We start from the raw sequence: 21,302 nt of genomic DNA, 5'->3' as shown, positions 1-21,302 counted from the left end.
TGGATAAATACCATCTAGAAGACCTTGGGAAATGCATAGTAATCTTCTGCGCATATATCCCCAAACCACTATGAGACCTCCAGAACGAATGTGGCTCTCAGCATCTCTTCCTCTCTCTCCATCAATAACCACTGCAAGGCTTTAGAGACCATCAACTCTAAGTCCAACACAGACTTCCATGTTCACACAGCTTACTAACAAGCACTAGACCACTGCGTGCTTCCTGCCCCCTCCAACCCCCATCATCTACAGAGGGAAGAACATAAAACTACCTGCAGATTGTAGTTACTGTCTTACTCTTGTGGCATTTCTGGAGATGAGTGCTCATGGGGAAGTTTCTAGAGAATAAAAACTAATGTCATCATACATAATCACACATTTACTTTCATACCTGGAAACTTATATTACTTCAAGTGATGTATTTTTCTGGGAAGTCAGTGAGGAACCTGGAAGAACCCCAGTAAAATCTCTGAAAGTATCTTGCTTATTTGTGTTTATGTGTTTATGTCTTTATCTGTGTCCCAACTAAGTTGTAAGCTCTCTGAGAGCAGAGACCTAGTCTATCTTGTTAATCACCATATCCCCAATACGTATGGTGCCTGACATATAGTAGAAACTTTAAAAATATGTAAAAATAAATGAATGTGCCGGACATGGTGGCTCACGCCTGTAATCCCAGCACTTTGGGAGGCCGAGGCAGGCAGATCACCTGAGTCAGGAGTTTGAGACCAGCCTGGCCAACATGGCAAAACCCCGTCTTTACTAAAATACAAAAAAATTAGCTGGGCGAGGTGGTGGGCACCCGTAATCCCAGCTACTCAGGAGGCTGAGGCAGGAGAATTGCTTGAGCCCAAGAGGCGGAGTTTGCAGTGAGCCAAGACCGTGCCACTGCACTCCAGCCTGGGCGACAGAGTGAGACTCTGTCTCAAAATAAATAAATAAATACATAAATAATAAATAAACATATGCAAAAAGATGGTATACAAGGGTATATATGGCAGAACTACCTATAAAGGTACTAGTAAACACTTGGAGGAAATGTAAATGTCCAACAATAGGGGATTAGTTAAGTGTGGCTTGTCCATATTATAAGAATCCTATATATACCTAATGCTAAATGACGAGTTAATGGGCACAGCACACCAACATGGCACATGTATACATATGTAACAAACCTGCACGTTGTGCACATGTACCCTAAAACTTAAAGTATAATAATAAATTAAGAAAAGAATCCTATGAAGCCATTAAAAATAATTAAATGGAAGAATATCTAATGACATTGAAAATATTCACAACTAGGTGGAAAAACACATATACTATAATAAACCTATTACAGAATAATATGCATAATATGGTTGTAATTGTCTAAAACAAAGAGAGAAAATGTGTGTGTGTTTGTGTAGGCAGAGAAAAATATTAGATATCAATAATTTGAGAAAGATTTAAGCTACTTTGGTGATCACTTACTTCTAAAGACAAATTAAAACTGTTTTATATTCTTTGATGGAAAATTTTAATATAGTATCATCGATTACAAACCTCAAACTAAACAAAATGTCTAAAGAAGATTTCCTGTGTTTAATATGATAAAGTCTGGTCCCTTTTATTTGTTTATTTTATTGAAACCCCATACGCATTAAGAAGTCACTCCCTATTTCCTCCTCCCCCAGCCCCTGGCAACTGCTGATCTACTTTCTGTCTATAGATTTCTCTATTCTGGACGTTTCATATAAAAGCAATCATACAATATTTGCCCTCTGTATCTGATTTATTTCACTTAGCATATTGTTTTCAAGGTTCATTCACATTGTAGCATGTATCAGTACATCATTCTTTTTATGGATGAATAGTAGTCCATTGTATAGATAGACGACATTTTGCTTATCCACTCATCTATTGATGAATAGATGGGTCATTTTCACCTTTTGGCTGCTGGGAGTAGTGCTGTTATGAAAATTCATGTACAAGTATTTGTTTAAACACTTGTTTTCAATTATTTGAGGTATGTACTCAGGAGTAGAATTTCTGGGTCATATGGAAATTCTATGTTTAACTTTTTCAGGAACTAACTGCCAAAATGTTTTCCACAACAGCTGCCCCTTTTTATGGTTGTATTGAAATGATATGTATGTAGGGGAGGTGGGTGGCTGCAAAATGAAGAGCAGGGCATTGTAGGCAACAATGAGAAAATGGGTTAGAAAAAAGTCTTTAGACTTCTGCTGTTTTCTCTTCCCCCTTTTTGTTCTGGGATGATCATTGCCTGCCACTTCTCTACAAAACTTGTCAGCAAACTCTGAAAAATTTATCTCCTATACAATTTTTATATTCTTGGGAAAATACTAGAGGATGTGCTCTACCAAGATGATAAAGTGAATCAATGAAAAGGAAAATCTTGGGATCCAGGATTCAGGCTATGCAATACAATAGACAGGCAAAGCACATTCCCAGGAGGAGGGAATGAAGATTCCAGACTAACACCTGTGTAGCAGGCTTAGTGAGCAACCAGTCTATATGGGAGAAGAAAAACAAAGTCTTAAGGCAATGAAAATACAGGAGAAATTGAGCTGATTTGGCAGATGATAAGATCATTGTGTTGAAAGGAGTTTCATGGTTCTGTCAGTTTAAGGGTGAAGTAGTAATAAGTATACAGAAAAACTAGTAAAACAAAAAATGAGCCAATTATTAACCCCAGCATAAATGAAAATTTTACAAGAAAAATATTTAAGCATAGTACACTACATGGCTCATCTGTGAACAAATATTTACATAATGATATGAATACCAGAAATTGATTTAACCAAAACTTGTGATATAATATTGAGAGAATGGGTGGAAGAGAGGTATATATATTTAACAATATTTCTGCTTTCTAAAAAAGCAAATCAAACTTTGTCTTCTGAGAATTACCTTAGAATATGAGCTGAGGGTATATTACTCCTTTAATGTACTGTTAATCACTATTTTTATATTTTATTTAGAATAATGTACATCTATTAATAAATGAGATTACTCATTTGCCTTTTTATGCCATTTTAATATTTTTAATATTAGAATTATACTAGCTTTGTACAGAAATCACAAGCATACCATTTTTTCTATGTTCTGAAACAGTTTAAATAATCCAGAAACCATGGATTTCTTGAAGATTTGAGAAAACTTGCCCATAAGAATCATAATTTTGGCCAGGCTTGGAGGCTCACACCTGTAATCCCAGCACTTTGGGAGGCCAAGGCGGGCGGATCACCTGAGGTCAGGAGTTCGAGACCAGCCTGGCCAACATGGAGAAACCCAGTCTCTATTAAAAATACAAAATTAGCTGGGCGTGGTGGTGTGTGCCTGTAATCCCAGCTGTTCGGGAGGCTGAGGCAGGAGAATCACTTGAACCCCAGAGGCAGAGGTTGCAGTGAGCCGATATCATGCCATTGCCCTCCAGCCTGAGCAACAAGAGCAAGATTCCATCTCAAAATAAAATAAAATAAAATAAAAATCATAATTTTGTGTCCTAGTATACTTGGGGGTACAATTGAGGCTTTCATTTCCACTATTCCACTGAACAAGTTCTTTTCAAGGAATAATTCACAATTGACCTCTATCTTGCCAATTTCAACAATTCCCAAACCTTGACTTACCAGACCTCTCAGCATCAATTGATGGAGTTGGTCACTTTCTTCTTGAAACTTTCTTCACTTGGCGTCTAGAAAACCACTGTCTTTGGTTCTCCTTTCTTACTGACAGCTCCTTTGCACGCTCTGTGTTTCAGGGCTCCTCAGTACTTAAACCTCTTCTTCTTTCTAATCCTCTCAATTTATTTAGGATTCCTTTAATATTCCTCAATAAGATTTTATAATTTTCCCCATAGAAGTATTGCAAATCTTTGTTAATTTTATTCATGCTTATTAGATATTTTAATGCTATTGTTGGTAATTTTTACATTACTTTATTTGATGCTTTATATAGACATAAGTAATTTTGGATATTGACTTTCTCCAGAAAACTTGATAACATTTTAAATAAATTATAATAGACTCTTTTGATTTTCTACATAAAAAATCCAATTAAGTTTTGTTTCTTCTATAAGTTAGAGTGATATGTTACCTCCTACTATATTGTGTTTTTATCTATCTAATTCTGTCAATTTCTGAATATATTTTGAGACTGTATTACTAGTATGTACAAATTTATAATTGTTGTATCATTTGGGGTATGCGCCTTTTTATCATTATAAAATGTTCCTCCTTAAATCTACTAATGTTCATCATCTTAAAATCTACTTTGTCTGATATTATTACATATGCTTTATTTTAGTTTGTGTACAGTATTTCTTTTTTTCTTACTTTTATTTTCAGTTTTTCCCCATTCTTATAGTTAAATGCATCTCTTGTAAACAACAAATAATTGGTTTTTATTTTATTACCCAGTCTCATAATATTGATCTTTTAGTTGATGTAATTGATCCTTTACATTCAGTGTGTTTACTGATATATTTGGATTTAAATCTCACATCTTATTATTTGCTTTCTAGTTGTCCCACCTGTTTTATTATCAGTTTTCTCTGCTTTCTTTCCTTTGGAATTGAGTCGTTTTTATTATTTATTATTATTTTATTATTTCATTTTCACTCTATTCATTTGTTAGTTTACATTCTTCTACTGTGTTCATATAGGATATCTTAAAGGTTACGGCGTGCATTCTTGACTTACTAAAGTCTAATTTAATTTGTTACCACTTCCCAGACAATGAAAACACTTTCTTTTTATTATTATTATTATTATTATTATACTTTAAGTTTTAGGGTACATGTGCACAACGTGCAGGTTTGTTACCTATGTATACATGTGCCATGTTGGTGTGCTGCACCCATTAACTCGTCATTTAGCATTAGGTATATCTCCTAATGCTATCCCTCCCCCCTCCCCCCACCACACAACAGTCCCTGGTGTCTGATGTTCCCCTTCCTGTGTCCATGTGTTCTCATTGTTCAATTCCCACCTATGAGTGAGAACATGCATTGTTTGGTTTTTTGTCCTTGCGGTAGTTTGCTGAGAATGATGGTTTCCAGCTTCATCCATGTCCCTACAAAGGACATGAACTCATCCTTTTTTATGGCTGCATAGTATTCCATGGTGTATATGTGCCACATTTTCTTAATCCAGTCTATCATTGTTGAACATTTGGGTTGGTTCCAAGTCTTTGCTATTGTGAATAGTGCCGCAATAAACATACGTGTGCATGTGTCTTTATAGCAGCATGATTTATAGTCCTTTGGGTATATACCCAGTAATGGGATGGCTGGGTCAAATGGTATTTCTAGTTCTAGATCCTTGAGGAATCACCACACTGTCTTCCACAATGGTTGAACTAGTTTACAGTCCCACCAACAGTGTAAAAGTGTTCCTATTTCTCCACATCCTCTCCAGCACCTGTTGTTTCCTGACTTTTTAATGATCGCCATTCTAACTGGTGTAAGATGGTATCTCATTGTGGTTTTGATTTGCATTTCTTTGATGACCAGTGATGATGAGCATTTTTTCATGTGTCTGTTGGCTGCATAAATGTCTTCTTTTGAGAAGTGTCTGTTCATATCCTTTGCCCACTTTTTAATGGGGTTGTTTGTTTTTTTCTTGTAAATTTGTTGGAGTTCATTGTAGATTCTGGATATTAGCCCTTTGTCAGATGAGTAGGTTGCAAAATTTTCTCCCATTCTGTAGGTTGCCTGTTCACTCTGATGGTGGTTTCTTTTGCTGTGCAGAAGCTCTTTAGTTTAATTAGATCCCATTTGTCAATTTTGGCTTCTGTTGCCATTGCTTTTGGTGTTTTAGACATGAAGCCCTTACACATGCCTATGTCCTGAATGGTATTGCCTAGGTTTTCTTCTAGGGTTTTTATGCTTTTAGGTGTAACATATAAATCTTTAATCCATCTTGAATTAATTTTTGTAAGGTGTAAGGAAGGGATCCAGTTTCAGCTTTCTCCATATGGCTAGCCAGTTTTCCCAGCACCATTTATTAAATAGGGAATCCTTTCCCCATTGCTTGTTTTTCTCAGGTTTGTCAAAGATCAGATAGTTGTAGATATGTGGCATTATTTCTGAGGGCTCTGTTCTGTTCCATTGATCTGTATCTCTGTTTTGGTACCAGTACCATGCTGTTTTGGTTACTGTAGCCTTATAGTATAGTTTGAAGTCAGGTAGCATGATGCCACCAGCTTTGTTCTTTTGGCTTAGGATTGACTGGCAATGCAGGCTCTTTTTTGGTTCCATATGAACTTTAAAGTAGTTTTTTCCAATTCTGTGAAGAAAGTCATTGGTAGCTTGATGGGGATGGCATTGAATCTATAAATTACCTTGGGCAGTATGGCCATTTTCACAATACTGATTCTTCCTACCCATGAGTATGGAATGTTCTTCCATTTGTTTGTATCGTTTTTTATTTCATTGAGCAGTGGTTTGTAGTTCTCCTTGAAGAGGTCCTTCACATCCCTTGTAAGTTGTATTCCTAAGTATTTTATTCTCTTTGAAGTAATTGTGAATGGGAGTTCACTCATGATTTGGCTCTCTGTTTGTCTGTTATTGGTGTATAAGAATGCTTGTGATTTTTGTACATTGATTTTGTATCCTGAGACTTTGCTGAAGTTGCTTATCAGCTTAAGGAGATTTTGGGCTGAGACGATGGGGTTTTCTAAATATACAATCGTGTCATCTGCAAACAGGGATAATTTCACTTCCTCTTTTCCTAATTGAATGCCCTTTATTTCCTTCTCCTGCCTGATTGCCCTGGCCAGAACTTCCAATACTATGTTGAATAGAGTGGTGAGAGAGGGCATCCCTGTCTTGTGCCAGTTTTCAAAGGGAATGCTTCCAGTTTTTGTCCATTCAGTATGATATTGACTGTGGGTTTGTCATAGATAGCTCTTATCATTTTGAGATACGTCCCATCAATACCTAATTTATTGAGAGTTTTTAGCATGAAGGGCTATTGAATTTTGTCAAAGGCCTTTTCTGCATCTATTGAGATAATCATGTGGTTTTTGTCTTTGGTTCTGTTTATATGCTGGATTACGTTTATTGATTTTCGTATGTTGAACCAGCCTTGCATCCCAGGGATGAAGCCCAATTGATCATGGTGGATAAGCTTTTTGATGTGCTGCTGGATTCAGTTTGCCAGTATTTTATTGAGGATTTTTGCATCAATGTTCATCAGGGATATTGGTCTAAAATTCTCTTTTTTTTGTTGTGTCTCTGCCAGGCTTTGGTATCAGGATGATGCTGGCCTCATAAAATGAGTTAGGGAGGAATCCCTCTTTTTCTATTGATTGGAATAGTTTCAGAAGGAATGGTACCAGCTCCTCCTTGTACCTCTGGTAGAATTCGTCTGTGAAGCCCTCTGGTCCTGGACTTTTTTTCGTTGGTAAGCTATTAATTATTGCCTCAATTTCAGAGCCTGTTATTGGTCTATTCAGAGATTCAACTTCTTTCTGGTTTATTCTCGGGAGGGTGTATGTGTCGAGGAATTTATCCATTTCTTCTAGATTTTCTAGTTTATTTGTGTAGAGGTGTTTGTAGTATTCTCTGATGGTAGTTTGTATTTCTGTGGAATCGGTGGTGATATCCGCTTTGTCATTTTTTATTGTGTCTATTTGATTCTTCTCTCTTTTCTTCTTTATTAGTCTTGCTAGTGGTCTATCAATTTTGTTGATCTTTCCAAAAAACCAGATCCTGTATTCATTGATTTTTTGAAGGGTTTTTTGTGTCTGTATCTCTTTCAGTTCTGCTCTGATCTTAATTATTTCTTGCCTTCTGCTAGCTTTTGAATGTGTTTGCTCTTGCTTCTTTAGTTCTTTTAATTGGATGTTAGGGTGTCAATTTTACATCTTTCTTGCTTTCTCTTGTGGGCATTTAGTGCTATAAATTTCCATCTACACACTGCTTTGAATGTGTCCCAGAGATTCTGGTATGTTGTGTCTTTGTTCTTGTTGGTTTCAAAGAACATCTTTATTTCTGCCTTCATTTCTATATTTAACTTGTAGTCATTCAGGAGCAGGTTGTCCAGTTCCCATGTAGTTGAGCGGTTTTGAGTGAGTTTCTTAATCCTGAGTTCTAGTTTGATTGCACTGTGGTCTGAGAGACAGTTTGTTATAATTTCTGTTCTTTTACATTTGCTGAAGAGTGCTTTACTTCCAACTATGTGGTCAATTTTGGAATAGGTGCAGTGTGGTGCTGAAAAGAATGTATATTCTGTTGATTTGGGGTGGAGAGTTCTGTAGATGTCTATTAGGTCTGCTTGGTGCAGAGCTGAGTTCAATTCCTGGGTATCCTTGTTAACTTTTGTCTTGTTGATCTGCCTAATGTTGACAGTGGGTTGTTAAAGTCTCCCATTATTATTGTATGGGAGTCTAAGTCTCTTTGTAGGTCACTCAGGACTTGCTTTATGAATCTGGGTGCTCCTGTATTGGGTGCATATATATTTAGGATAGTTAGTTCTTCTTGTTGAATTGATCCCTTTACCATTACGTAATGGCCTTCTTTGTCTCTTTTTATCTTTGTTGGTTTAAAGTCTGTTTTATCCGAAACAAGGATTGCAATCCCTGCCTTTTTTTGTTTTCCATTTGCTTGGTAGATCTTCCTCCATCCCTTTATTTTGAGCCTATGTGTGTCTCTGCAGGTGAGATGGGTTTCCTGAATACAGCACAGTGATGTGTCTTGACTCTTTATCCAATTAGCCAGTCTGTCTTTTAATTGGAGCATTTAGCCCATTTACATTTAAGGTTAGTATTGTTATTTGTGAATTTGATCCTGTCATTATGATGTTAGCTGGTTATTTTGCTCGTTAGTTGATGCAGTTTCTTCCTAGCCTTGATGGTCTTTACAATTTGGTATGTTTTTGCAGTGGCTGGTACCGGGTGTTCCTTTCCATGTTTAGTGCTTCCTTCAGGAGCTCTTTTAGGGCAGGCCTGGTGGTGACAAAATGTCTCAGCATTTGCTTGTCTGTAAAGGATTTTATTTCTCCTTCATTTATGAAGCTTAGTTTGGCTGGATATGAAATTCTGGATTGAAAATTCTTTTCTCTAAGAATGTTGAATATTGGCCCCTACTCTCTTCTGGCTTGTAGAGTTTCTGCCGAGAGATCAGCTGTTAGTTTGATGGGCTTCCCTTTGTGGGTAACCCGACCTTTCTCTCTGGCTGCCCTTAACATTTTTTCCTGCCTTTCAACTTTGGTGAATGTGACAATTATGTGTCTTGGAGTTGCTCTTCTCGAGGAGTATCTTTGTGGCGTTCTCTGTATTTCCTGAATCTGAATGTTGGCCTGCCTTGCTAGATTGGGCAAGTTCTCCTGGATAATACCCTACAGAGTGTTTTCCAACTTGGTTCCATTCTCCCCGTGACTTTCAGGTACACCAATCAGATGTAGATTTGGTCTTTTCACATAGTCCCATATTTCTTGGAGGCTTTGTTCGTTTCTTTTCATTTTTTTTCTCTAAATTTATCTTCACACTTCATTTTATTCATTTCATCTTCCATCGCTGATACCCTTTCTTCCAGTTGATCGTATTGGTTACTGAGGCTTGTGCATTCATCACGTAGTTCTCGTGCCATGGTTTTCAGCTCCATCAGGTCCTTTAAGGACTTCTCTGCATTGGTTATTCTAGTTGTCCATTCGTCTAATTTTTTTTCAAAGTTTTTAACTTCTTTGCCATTGGTTCGAACTTCCTCCTTTAGCTCGGAGTAGTTTGATCTTCTGAAGCCTTCCTCTCTCAACTCATCAAAGTCATTCTCCGTCCAGCTTTGTTCCATTGCTGGTGAGGAGCTGCGTTCCTTTGGAGGAGGAGAGGTGCTCTGATTTTTAGAGTTTTCAGTTTTTCTGCTCTGTTTTTTCCCCATCTTTGTGTTTTTATCTACCTTTGGTCTTTGATGATGGTGACGTACAGATTGGTTTTTGGTGTGGATGTCCTTTCTGTTTGTTAGTTTTCCTTTTAACAGACAGGACCCTCAGCTGCAGGTCTGTTGGAGTTTACTGGAGGTCCACTCCAGACCCTGTTTGCCTGGGTATCAGCAGTGGAGGCTGCAGAACAGCGGATATTGGTGAACCGCAAATGCTGCTGTCTGATCATTCCTCTGGAAGTTTTGTCTCAGAGGAGTACCCGGCCGTGTGAGGTGTCAGTCTGCCCCTACTGGGGGGTGCCTCCCAGTTAGGGTACTCGGGAGTCAGGGACCCACTTGAGGAGGCGGTCTGCCCGTTCTCAGATCTCAAGCTGCATGCTGGGAGAACCACTACTCTCTTCAAAGCTATCAGACAGGGACATTTAAGTCTGCAGAGGTTATTGCTATCTTTTGTTTGTCTGTGCCCTGCCCCCAGAGGTGGAGCCTACAGAGGCAGGCAGGCCTCCTTGAGCTGTGGGGGGCTCCACCCAGTTCGAGCTTCCCGGCTGCTTTGTTTACCTACTCAAGCCGGAGCAATGGCGGTCGCCCCTCCCGCAGCCTCGTTGCTGCCTTGCAGTTTGATCTCAGACTGCTGTGCTAGCAATGAGTGAGGCTCCATGGGCGTAGGACCCTCTGAGCCAGGTGCAGGATATAATCTCCAGGTGTGCTGTTTGTTAAGCCCGTTGGAAGAGCGCAGTATTAGGGTGGGAGTGACCCGATTTTCCAGGTGCCGTCTGTCACCCCTTTCTTTGACTAGGAAAGGGAATTCCCTGACCCCTAGTGCTTCCTGAGTGAGGCGATGCCTCGCCCTGCTTTGGCTCATGCACGGTGTGCTGCACCCACTGTCCTGCGCCCACTGTCCGGCACTCCCCAGTGAGATGAACCTGGTACCTCAGTTGGAAATGCAGAAATCACCCGTCTTCTGCGTCGCTCGCACTGGGAGCTGTAGATTGGAGCTGTTCCTATTCGGTCATCTTGGCTCCCGATGCAAAGACTTTCAAACAACGTGACTCCATTTTCTCACTCCTACCTTTTGTGCTCTTGTCATTTATTTGAATTTTATATATATTTTAAACCCTGTAAGACATTATTATTGTTTTATATAATCAATATCATTTATATATATGTATATATATATATATTTACACCTTTCATTTCTTTCATTCTTTTCTGCATTTCTTGCTTCCGTCTATGATCATTTTCTTTTTGTCTGAAGAAACTTATTTGGAACTTCCTTCAGTGTGGGTTGGCTGGTAGAAAGTTCTCTGTCAGTTTTTGGTCGGAATGGGTCTTTATTTTGCCTAGATACAAGTCCTTGGTTGGATTTGCATATTTTGAATGTTTTCTCCCAGTCTGTGGTTTGTCTTTTCACTCCTTTAAGGGTGCATTATGGTTAATAGAAGTTCTTACATTTAATTAATTCTTATTTTTCAGTTTTTTATGGTTAGTGCCTTTTGTATTCTGTTTCAGAAATTTTTACCTATCCTAAGAACATGATGCCATCCTTCTATATTTTCTTTCTACATATTTTAAATATTTTCTTCTGGAAGTCTGATTGCTGTGTTGTTCACAATTAAGTGTATGATTCATTTTTAATTAATTTTGATGGAGTGATGCAGATAAAAGTTCATTTTTCCATATGGATATTTAATTGCTTTAGCACCAATTGTTGGAAAAAAATAATTTCCTCACTGAATTGCACTGTTGTCTTTGCCATGAATCTGATAACCATATCACTGTAGCTTTGTTTCTGTACTCTATTTCAGGGGTAGGTTATGATCCACAAGCCAAATTTGCATCCTGTTTTTATATGGCATTGAGCTAAGAATTTTTTTACATTTTTAAAGAATTGTCACACACACACAAAAAAAGCAAAAAAACAAATAAGAGTATGTATCATGCACCATATGTGTCTACAAACCTAAAATATTTACTATGTTGCTTTTTACAGAAAAAGTTTGCCAACCCCGATCTCTTATATTCCATTGACTTATTGGTCTATCTTTGTACCAGTAACATACTATCTTATAGTAAGTTTTAGTATTTGTTAGTATAATTCCTCCAACTTTGCTCTCTTTGGGTTTTTATATAAATTTTAGAATCATCTTGTCAATTTTATCAATAAAAATATCTTCTGAGGTTTTGATAGGGATTACATTGACTCTGCAGATCAATTTGGGTGAGCATACATCTTGACAATATTGAGTATTCCTGTCCATGAGCATGGTTTATTTATTTATTTACATCTTTTAAATTTTCTCTTGGCAACGTTTTTGTAAAATTTTAGTGTACAGGTCTTGCACATTTTTGTAAAATTTATTCTTTGGTATTTAATGTTATTTTCTATTTCTTCTGGTATCAGTTTTTGTCAATTGTGTTTTTCTAGAAATATGTCCCTTTCATCTAAGTTGTTTAATTTACTTGAAGTAAGTTATTTGTAATGTTCTTTTATCATCCTTATAATGTCTGTACTGATGTCTCCGTTTTCATACCTGATATTGTTATTTATATTTTATCTATTTTAAGTTTATCACCTTTGTTATAGGTTCATCAAATTTACTAATAATAGGATCAAATTTTTGCTTTGTTCAGCAGGTCATGGAATTAAAAAATTTTTTTTGCTTTGTTTATTTTCTATGTTGAATTTTTATTTTTATTTTGCTTTTCATTTCATTTATTTCTGGTCTTTTGTTATTATTCCAATTCTTTCTCTGGATTCAGTTTTCTTTTTCTTCTTGACTTCTTGAGATTAAAACTTGGTTTATTGATTTTCAACATTTCTTACTTTTTAAAAGTTCATACAAAGCTATAAATTTCCCTTTATATAGTGCTTTAACCCCATATCACAAATTTTGATGAGTCATATTTTTATTATCATTGAGTTTAAAATATTTTATAAATTTTACGTTATTTCTTGTTTTATTCATAGTCATTTTACAGTGTTTTACTTAATTTCCCAACATATGGCGATTTTCTGGCTCTCTCTCTGTTGCTGATTTATTTGTTTTACTGTGATCACATAACATACTCTATATTATTTCAATCATTTGAAATTTGTTGAGACTTGCTATATGCCCAGTAAATAATTTAATTTGATTAATGGCCCACTGCATTTGAAACAAATATGTCTTTGCTGTTGTTGGGTAGAGTGTCATATATTTGCCTATTATGTCAAGTTGCTTTATCATGTTTTTAAAATCCTTATAAACTTCCTGATATTTTATGTTTCTTACAGACATGGAGGAAGCTGTGACATCTCTATGATTGTTGAGTTTGTTATTTTGATTTTTGTATTTGTTAGTAAGAATGTTTCAAAATAAATGAGGCAATTTAAATCAGGTGCTTACAACTTTATGATTATATTCTTATTAAATCAATTCTTTCATCTTTGTGAAATGTCCTTTTTGTCTGAAGTAGTACTTGTTGCCTTAAACGTCTGTATTGTCTAAAATTTATACACCTGCACTATCATATTTATTTTGGTTAATGTTTGTGTGGTATATATTTCCCATTCTTTTCTTTTCAACCTATCTCTATCCTTATATTTACAGTGTGTCTTTTTTAACATTTTCTGTAGTGCAAGTCTGTTGGTTAATTAATTTTGTCAGTTTTTGCTTCTCTGAAAAGTCTTTATTTCTGTTTTTGAATTATATCTTCACTGTGTATAGAATTCTGGGTTTGTGGTTGTTGTTTTTGTTTTATTACATTTTATTTTATTGGTTTTTCCCTCAACACTTTAAAAATGCCACTCCATTGTTTCTGCTTGCATAGTTTTTCACAATAAGTTTGTTGTAATTCCCATTTGCGTTCAACTGTATATAATGTATCTTTTTAAAAAAATCTGGATGGCTTCAAGCTCTTTACTTTGATTTTTGTGTGTGTGTGTGTGTGTGTGTGTGTGTGTGTGTGTGTGTTTTACTTTGGCATTCTCTAGGCTTATTCAATCTGTAATTTGGTATCTCATTAATTTTGAAAAATATCTGTGTCTTCAAATATTGCTTCTAATTCTTTCTCTTCTTCTGGTATTGCATTTACAAATGTTATACTGTTCAATTTTGTCACACAGCTCTTGAATATGCTGTTCTAGTTTGTTTTCTAACTATTTTTCCTTCTAGTTGTTCAGTTTTGTTGACATTTATTGACCTATTTTTACTTCAATAATTGTTTCCTGGGTTGTTGAGTTAATTGATGAACTCATAGATGATATAAAATTTATCTTTTTATTCTTGTGTCACGTGCACTTTTGATGTCACATCTAGAAGGCTTTGTCTAGCCCAAGGCCACATTTACTTCCATATTTTCTTCTAGGAGTTTGATAGTTGTAGCTGTTACATATATGTCTATGATCTAGTTTGAATAAATTTTGTGTATGGTGTGAAGAAGAGGTCTAACCCCTTTTTTATTTTTTGCATGTAAACATCCAGTTGTCCTGGCACCATTTGTTGAAAATATGATTCTTTTCCCATTAAGTCATCTTGACACCCTTGTTGAAAATCAATTGACCATAAATGTGAAAGTTTATTTCTGAACTCTCCATTCTGTACCATTGACCCATATGTCTTCTATAAATTCTTATAGCTAATTCTACATTAGACTTTGGTTTTTCAGATGTGGTCATCTCATTAGATTATGGTGATATGTTTGGTTACAAGTTTTATCTTCTCCATGGCAACATTTTTTTGATTACTGCTCTTCTTTTATTTTTTTTTTTTGTTCCTTTCTCTTTTTGTGAGACAGGGTCTCACTCTGTTGCCCAGGGTGGAGTAAGTGGTGCGATCATGGCTCACTGCAGCCTCAACCTCCTGGGCTCAAGCAATCCTCCCACCTCAGCCTCCCAAGTAGTGGGACTACAGGCATGCACCATCATGCCAAGCTAACTTTTTTATTTTTTGTAGAGACGGTCTTGCTTTGTTGCCCAGGCTGGTCTTGAACTCCCAAGCTCAAGCAATCCTCCAACCTCAGCTTCCCAAAGGGCTGGGATTACCAGTATGAGCCACTGCACCTGGCCTTGTTATTCCTTTCTTCCTTTTATCTTGTAGTATCTTGATCCTTTTTGCTTATTATTTATCATTAAGGTGAGTTTGTTCTAAATAAACTTTTCGCAGAAAGTTTATGTAGATATATTAATATTGATGAGGCATTAGGAGTGAGTTTTAGATTAGCAGGAATTATCTTATGAAAGGTATTGATTGTATGTGTGAGTTTTCAGCCTTTACTTCTCTCCAGCCCATCAAAATCAAAGCTGCAGAGTTGTTTACATTTCAGAATTTCTTTCCTCCTCTCCCCACCATACAAAACAGACTTACAGTGCAAAAATGACTTGTCAATTTGATTATTTCTTCTGGTCCCATCTTTCCTACCTCTTGAGACTTGTGTTGAAAGGAGTCCAGTAAAACCACCGATGCTAGCTTGTATACCCTGATCCCGTTGTTATAATGAATGAATGACTGTTTTTCATATCAAAGTGTAATACTTGCACCTTGATAGAAGAAAGAAACAATGCCAGGCACAGTGGTTCATGCCTGTAATCCCAGCACTTTGGGAGGCTGAAGTAGGAGGAATAATTAGACTTTGATATAAAAAATGGGGACGATGTGGAGGTATAAGATATGAGGAAGTATGTCTTCTTGGACTTTTCTGAAATCTGCCAGCCATGAGCATCCACTCTTTTTATCTTTTGATACCTGTTTTATATTAACTATACTTCTATTTTGTGGTTTCATGGCTTCAGATGTCTTCCAGCTTAATTGTACTCTGTCTTTAATTATTTGCAGCAATTTCTGAAAGGAGCAAGAAGAAAGGCCAGACCTTTCTTCACCACCTTAAAAACTGGTCATCTTTTGAAACCCCGTGAAAGGCACAGTGGGTGACCATCTACATCAGGAGTGGGCAAACTATGGCCCTTGGGTAGTCTGGTCTCCTGTCTGTTTTTGTAAGGCTTTATTGGAACCCATACACACACAAACTGATCATCTCTTGTTATGTGTTAAGTTTTCTTATAATTATTCTTTTCTATTTCATCCAGCTGAATTATCATTTCACCTTGTGTATGCCCTTTCCAGTCTTAAATTTTAGAAGCTATGTCTTTGTGGTTTTAAATTATGGAAGCTGTGTCTTCTTGTGTTTTAGTATGGCAAGATATTTGTTCTTACTTTTCCTCTAGAATCTGCAGTGGATTACTTTCAGAAGTAGGTATTGCCTCTAAGTTTCCTGACTTCTGTTTCCTTCTCCCTGTTCTGTAGTATATTTATAGATTGCATGTTTTCTCATCCTTAAACAAGGTACAAATATGTTCTGATCAAGGTTTGCTAGCTGAGAGGATAAGTGGCTTGCTCTTAGCCTAACTCTCTGTCTACTTAATGGATGTCGAATTCCCTTCTCAACTCAACAGCTAGTAACTAGTTCCAAGATCAGATAATAGCTTACAGAATTAATTAGTTCAGTGAAAGCCCTGGTTTGATCACAGAGGCAGGAGACTGATCTATATATTTGCAGTGCTGACTAGACCCCAACTTGGCCAGGTAGCTTATACCTGTGTCAGAAGTTGGAGGAGGAGATTGACAGCTGATGTGTCTCCAAGGGAATTATAATTATTTTCATTTTCTTTGTGTCTGTAATTATGTCCTTTTCTTACTTCAAATTTTGTATATGTGAAATTTCTTAATTTTTATTTGGTTATTTATTTTATTGACTTTTTCATCAAACAACCAACTCTAAGCTCTTGGATTGAAATTTATGAATTAATTATAATGTTTTAAATTTACCATTAGTCATACATACAATATAAAAAGATATTTTCATTACAAAATTTTAACCCAAGCCGTTAAAACTAAACTCCAGCTTGATCACCATTCCTAATACCAGGCCCCTCTCAGAGGGGAGAGTAAATAAAAGTCCATTTTCGTAATTAGTTTGACGAGAATCTCTAATTGTTTCCCTGTTTTTCTTATAATGTCTTCCTTTGAATTATCCTCTTTTTTTCAAGAGTTCCATCATATAATGTATTCCTTTTTGCTTACAGATTGACCTCCTAGAGGCATGCATCCCCCTGCTCCAGTCTGAGCTGGTTCTCTCTAGGCCTGAGGCTCAGTTATCAACTTGGGACTTTTATTTACCCTCCCTCAGGATAGGTACCTGGTTCTTGGATACCAGGTCTTACTCTTGTTTGAGATACTCCTTTATTTTGGTGGCAAACATTCCATAATCACTTCCTGATAATGGTGACATTTGAGGTAGATTTTCTGAGTCTTTATATGTTAGAATATGTTTTTATTCTCCTTTGCCACTTGATTGATAATTTGGGTGCACATAGAATGTAAGCATTCACAGGGCTTTTGGGAGCAGCTTCCCTTGAGGAGAAGGTGGATGCAGTTAAGATCTTCCCTGCAAAGACTGTGTGAAATGACAAGGCTATTGAGGTACCCAATGGGTAGCTTGGTAAAGGTGTATCTTGTCTCTTATGTTTATGCATCTACTTTACCACCATGTAATTAGCCTATTATAACTTATTGCATTCCTTCACTCAGCTAATCTTGTTCATGGTAGAAATTAATATTGCTAGTACCATGGTAGAATTTTATATTAGCTGGATCCTAGACCTAAATGCTCCTTCCTTGTGCTTACCTATTCTGCAAGTGGGTGACAGTGGATGCTAGGTATTGTGTTATGTGATTTCAGTGTATTATATGATGGGGTAGATACTATTAGCCTCATTTGCAAATTAGAAACCTATTGTTCAGAAAGCTTAAGTGACTTTCTCAAAGTCACACAGCTGGTAAATGGTAGAACTTGGATTTGAATCCAGGCAATCTGATGGATTTAAGAGGAACCTGTGCCACTATGTGATATAGCAATAACATCTAGCCAATATAAATACTTTCCTGAATTAAATCACTGTCATATTCAGAGAGTTCTGTGTCACTATTAAGACCCTCCACTATTGTGTATATTAATTACATTTCCCTATTTTAATCCGAGTATCTATTCATTTTTATCACAGTCCTTTCTTATGGTCACAAACAGGCATATCACAACAGCAGCAATGCAAAAACCACTTTTATATTACATGTTCCAGGGATTTAACCCAATGACCTGTGATATAATGATACTGACTAGTATTTTTTCATTTATCTGGGAATGGGAGAGAACCTCTAACAGAACGTTTTAGAATCTGTGTTATGAGTAACCAGAGTCTTATTCTTCCTCATCTCCAGGCCTATGGATTCTGGGGTGCCACAACTCAGACTTTCGGAACAGAGGCATGACCGCCTTACTGAAGGTTTCTAGTTGTGACAAGAACACTGATGATTATTATGAGGACAGTTATGAAGATATTTCAACATACTTGCTGAGTAAAAACAATGCCATTGAACCAAGAAGCTTCTCCCAGAATTCAAGACACCCTAGCACTAGGCAAAACCAATTTAATGCCACCACAGTTCCAGAAAATGACATAGAGAAGACTGACCCTTGGTTTGCACACAGAACACCTATGCCTAAAGTACAAAATGTCTCCTCTAGTGATTTGTTGACGCTCTTGCGACAGAGTCCTACTCCACATGGGCTATCCTTATCTGATCTCCAAGAAGCCAAATATGAGACTTTTTCTGATGATCCATCACCTGGAGCAATAGGCAGTAATAACAGCCTGTCTGAAATGACACACCTCAGGCCACAGCTCCATCACAGTGGGGACATGGTATTTACCCCTGAGCCAGGCCTCCAATTAAGATTAAATGAGAAACTGGGGACAACTGCAGCAACAGAGTTGAAGAAACTTGATTTCAAAGTTTCTAGTACATCAAATAATCTGATTTCAACAATTCCATCAGACAATTTGGCAGCAGGTACTGATAATACAAGTTCCTTAGGACCCCCAAGTATGCCAGTTCATTATGATAGTCAATTAGATACCACTCTATTTGGCAAAAAGTCATCTCCCCTTATTGAGTCTGGTGGACCTCTGAGCTTGAGTGAAGAAAATAATGATTCAAAGTTGTTAGAATCAGGTTTAATGAATAGCCAAGAAAGTTCATGGGGAAAAAATGTATCGTTAACAGAGAGTGGTAGGTTATTTAAAGGGAAAAGAGCTCATGGACCTGCTTTGTTGACTAAAGATAATGCCTTATTCAAAGTTAGCATCTCTTTGTTAAAGACAAACAAAACTTCCAATAATTCAGCAACTAATAGAAAGACTCACATTGATGGCCCATCATTATTAATTGAGAATAGTCCATCAGTCTGGCAAAATATATTAGAAAGCGATACTGAGTTTCAAAAAGTGACACCTTTGATTCATAACAGAATGCTTATTGACAAAAATGCTACAGCCTTGAGGCTAAATCATATGTCAAATAAAACTACTTCATCAAAAAACATGGAAATGGTCCAACAGAAAAAAGAGGGCCCCATTCCACCAGATGCAGAAAATCCAGATATGTCATTCTTTAAGATGCTATTCTTGCCAGAATCAGCAAGTTGGATACAAAGGACTCATGGAAAGAACTCCCTGAACTCTGGGCAAGGCCCCAGTCCAAAGCAATTAGTATCTTTAGGACCAGAAAAATCTGTGGAAGGTCAGAATTTCTTGTCTGAGAAAAACAAAGTGGTAGTAGGAAAGGGTGAGTTTACAAAGGACGTAGGACTCAAAGAGATGGTTTTTCCAAGCAGCAGAAACCTATTTCTTACTAACTTGGATAATTTACATGAAAATAATACACACAATCAAGAAAAAAAAATTCAGGAAGAAATAGAAAGGAAGGAAACATTAATCCAAGAGAGTGTAGTTTTGCCTCAGATACATACAGTGACTGGCACTAAGAATTTCATGAAGAACCTTTTCTTACTGAGCACTAGGCAAAATGTAGAAGGTTCATATGAGGGGGCATATGCTCCAGTACTTCAAGATTTTAGGTCATTAAATGATTCAACAAATAGAACAAAGAAACACACGGCTCATTTCTCAAAAAAAGGGGAGGAAGAAAACTTGGAAGGCTTGGGAAATCAAACCAAGCAAATTGTAGAGAAATATGCACGCACCACAAGTATATCTCCTAATACAAGCCAGCAGAATTTTGTCACACAACGTGGTAAGAGAGCTTTGAAACAATTCAGACTCCCACTAGAAGAAACAGAACTTGAAAAAAGGATAATTGTGGATGACACCTCAACCCAGTGGTCCGAAAACATGAAACATTTGACCCCGAGCACCCTCACACAGATAGACTACAATGAGAAGGAGAAAGGGGCCATTACTCAGTCTCCCTTATCAGATTGCCTTACGAGGAGTCATAGCATCACTCAAGCAAATAGATCTCCATTACCCATTGCAAAGGTATCATCATCATTTCCATCTATTAGACCTATAGATCTGACCAGGGTCCTATTCCAAGACAACGCTTCTCATCTTCCAGCACCATCTTATAGAAAGAGAGATTCTGGGGTCCAAGAAAGCAGTCATTTCTTACCAGGAGCCAAAAAAAATAACCTTTCTTTAGCCATTCTAACCTTGGAGATGACTGGTGATCAAAGAGAGGTTGGCTCCCTGGGGACAAGTGCCACAAATTCAGTCACATACAAGAAAGTTGAGAACACTGTTCTCTCGAAACCAGGCTTGCCCAAAACATCTGGCAAAGTTGAATTGCTTCCAAAAGTTCACATTTATCAGAAGGACCTTTTCCCTACGGAAACTAGCAATGGGTCTCCTGGCCATCTGGATCTCGTGGAAGGGAGACTTCTTCAGGAAACAGAGGGAGCAATTAAGTGGAATGAAGCAAACAGACCTGGAAAAATTCCCTTTCTGAGAGTAGCAACAGAAAGCTCTGCAAAGACTCCCTCCAAGCTATTGGGTCCTCTTGCTTGGGATAACCACTATGGTACTCAGATACCAAAAGAAGAGTGGAAATCCCAAGAGAAGTCACCAGAAAAAACAGCTTTTAAGAAAAAGGATACTATTTTGTCCCTGAATGCTTGTGAAAGCAGTCATGCAATAGCAGCAATAAATGAGGGACAAAATAAGCCCGAAATAGAAGTCACCTGGGCAAAGCAAGGTGGGACTGAAAGGCTGTGCTCTCAAAACCCACCAGTCTTGAAACGCCATCAAAGGGAAATAACTCTTACTACTCTTCAGTCAGATCAAGAGGAAATTGACTATGATGATACCATCTCAGTCGAAATGAAGAAGGAAGATTTTGACATTTATGAGGATGAAAATCAGAGCCCCCGCAGCTTTCAAAAGAAAACACGACACTATTTTATTGCTGCAGTGGAGAGGCTCTGGGATTATGGGATGAGTAGCTCCCCACATATTCTAAGAAACAGGTATGATTCATTGGTTATTCCTTTGCTCTGCTCTTGTGACATTTGACTTTACCAGATGATGACA

General features: G+C 37.1%; 1 protein-coding gene across 2 annotated transcripts in view; it reads left to right on the top strand.

Annotated features, from left to right (window-relative positions):
* F8 (coagulation factor VIII) overlaps positions 1–21,302 on the top strand; it is a 222,926-nt gene that overhangs the window by 99,622 nt on the left and 102,002 nt on the right. For both annotated transcript variants that reach the window (XM_054471985.1, XM_054471986.1), the window contains exon 14: positions 18,133–21,238. In XM_054471985.1, coding sequence (XP_054327960.1) covers positions 18,133–21,238 — 3,106 coding nt within the window. The remainder of the gene's footprint in view (positions 1–18,132; positions 21,239–21,302) is intronic.

The sequence above is a fragment of the Pongo pygmaeus genome, chromosome X (genome assembly GCF_028885625.2).
Source record: "Pongo pygmaeus isolate AG05252 chromosome X, NHGRI_mPonPyg2-v2.0_pri, whole genome shotgun sequence".
Classification (NCBI taxonomy): Eukaryota; Metazoa; Chordata; class Mammalia; order Primates; family Hominidae; genus Pongo; species Pongo pygmaeus.
The sequence above is the reverse complement of the archived record's forward strand: the minus strand, read 5'-3'. Positions and strand labels throughout refer to the sequence as shown.